The sequence below is a fragment of the Cottoperca gobio genome, chromosome 6 (assembly GCF_900634415.1).
Source record: "Cottoperca gobio chromosome 6, fCotGob3.1, whole genome shotgun sequence".
Lineage (NCBI taxonomy): Eukaryota > Metazoa > Chordata > Actinopteri > Perciformes > Bovichtidae > Cottoperca > Cottoperca gobio.
The window spans coordinates 7,115,952-7,118,072 of NC_041360.1; the positions used below are offsets into that span (position 1 = coordinate 7,115,952).

General features: G+C 41.3%; 1 protein-coding gene across 1 annotated transcript in view; it reads right to left on the reverse strand.

Moving 5' to 3' along the window:
* Window positions 1–638, reverse strand: part of e2f4 (E2F transcription factor 4) — a 10,674-nt gene extending 10,036 nt beyond the window's left edge. Inside the window, exon 1 of the mRNA XM_029434621.1 lies at window positions 200–638. Coding sequence (XP_029290481.1) covers window positions 200–364 — 165 coding nt within the window. The 5' untranslated portion in view covers window positions 365–638. The remainder of the gene's footprint in view (window positions 1–199) is intronic.
* Window positions 639–2,121: the final 1,483 nt, after the last annotated feature.

Consider the following 2,121-nt stretch of genomic DNA (forward strand, 5'->3'; position numbering starts at 1 on the left):
TTTAGTAGTAGTAGTTTTAGAAGTGTATAAAAAGTTCAAAGCCATAAGCAAAGATGTATCACCCATTCAAATTAGCCTGTCACACAGCTAGGCTAAGCTAACAAGCAGGCTAGCGAAAGTGCATGTAAACGAACGACAGCGGGCAGGCTCAAAATGACATGTGCTAGCTAACAACAAAGACTATAGGCTGCATGCTCACCGCTTTCAGATCCAGCACTCCGTCCTTCGCCTCCTGTAGTAAAGTCACAAACTTGGTCGTCAGCAGTCCCAGGCTCTTTTCGTGCCTGCTGGGAGTCTGTGGCTGCAGCGAGTCCCCCACAGCTCCCAGCTCGCCTCTATTACTGGCCGACTCTAGCTCCATCATCACTCGGGACCAGCTCCGTACTTCCCCTGCCTCCCCGACCAAACCCAGCCAGCGAGTCCAGGAAAGCACGCCCCACCGCCGCAGTTAGACAAACAGAAGGCCAGGAAAGTCTGTGTCAAATAACAGATGCTTAATTAGCTAGTCCGACCTGGTGTGCTCCGAATTATTTAACTAAATCGAGCTGAACAGACTGACAACAGCAATTCAATGAGCGAGCTTTCGGTGGAGAGAGCCGTTGGCCACGCGAGGTATGACGGGACGGTTCAATCGTTACGGGGAGTGTCTGCAAATACTCACACTCATTCAAAAGCGTCTGTTTATGAAAACTTGTGTAGTCAATCATTGGTTTCTAATCCATTAATGTATTGTATTGTGGTTAAATGTTGAACTGCAAGGTATATGCAGTATTTTCTTTCATATTTGTAAAGAGAAGGGTTATCCGGATGTATGTAGGAGTGCTACTTTTACACGTTCCCTTACCTACTCAAACTTGAATAAAATACACGCACGCCTGTATGAGCGTGCACGCATTTATTCACACTACAGATGCGCGCGCAAACAACAAAGAACAAACTCCAGACATATCCTACAAAAAAACATTTAAAATACCTTATAATAATTTTGACTTTATTCATGAATCCCTTTTAAAACATGGAAAAAGGGTTGGACATTTGGTTCAGAATAATTTAAAATGTAGTCAGTTACTGAAAACAAAATATATGCCAATTTTGGAATTAATAACGTAGTTGTAAAAAAACATTTTAAATCAAATAATCTACTGGATTACTAAAAATGGGTAATACTTTATAAAAAGGGACACAACAAAGTGAGTAGTGACTGGGGTACGAATGAGGAACTAACTGCTAGTAACCATTAGTACTTCACTAATAATTCCTTATGGAGGACTATATAGTAGGAACTGTAAATATGAGTTACCAGAGAGCAGACTGGGACATTCCTATATTAATTAATAATTAAGTAATGATTAGTTAATGAATATCTGTGAATCAATTACACTGACCAGTTTCTTTTTTTTGTGTCACCAATTTATACAGGTATTTTGATGGTTATCTAGAAAGCGTTGTCATGTCATTAACCCCGTGAGAAGACTCAGATCTGTCCTCCAATCAACAATCATTGGCACAGCTCTGGGAACCATCACTTTATCGTGGTGGAGAGGTTTGTGTGTCCCTATGAACCTGAGAGCTGTGTTGTCTGGAGCCTAGTGCTCCTGGTAGGGTCTCCCAAGGCAAATTGGTCTCAGGCGAGGGGCCAGACTAAGAATGGTTCAAAAACGACTTGACGTGAATGTTTCACCAATACCTATTCCAATCTCTTCTACATTAATATGTTCGTCATAACATATACATACATTAAACGTAGCTTGTAGTTCAGACTTCAATGTGGTGTCCTTTACAGTTAATCCAAATTGCATAATTGTCCCCACTAACTTTCCTGTTAATATTTAGACATATAATGATATTGTCCAAACAATGGAAATTACACATTCACATCCAATAATCGTAATAACACGGGGTTAGATAGATATATTCATATTTTATTCATACATAATACTGTCATACAAACGTGTGTGGTCAACATGACCCGTCAAATGTTCATATCCTAGATCATCCTGTCTTGCCACGGAACTGCACCGCCTGGTGAGTTCACCCAGTGTTTGATGAGCTCCCTCTGTGTCTTTCCGTCCATGGAGGTGGTGTTGGGTGGTCCAGACACTGTCTGTGTGTCCTCTAGGT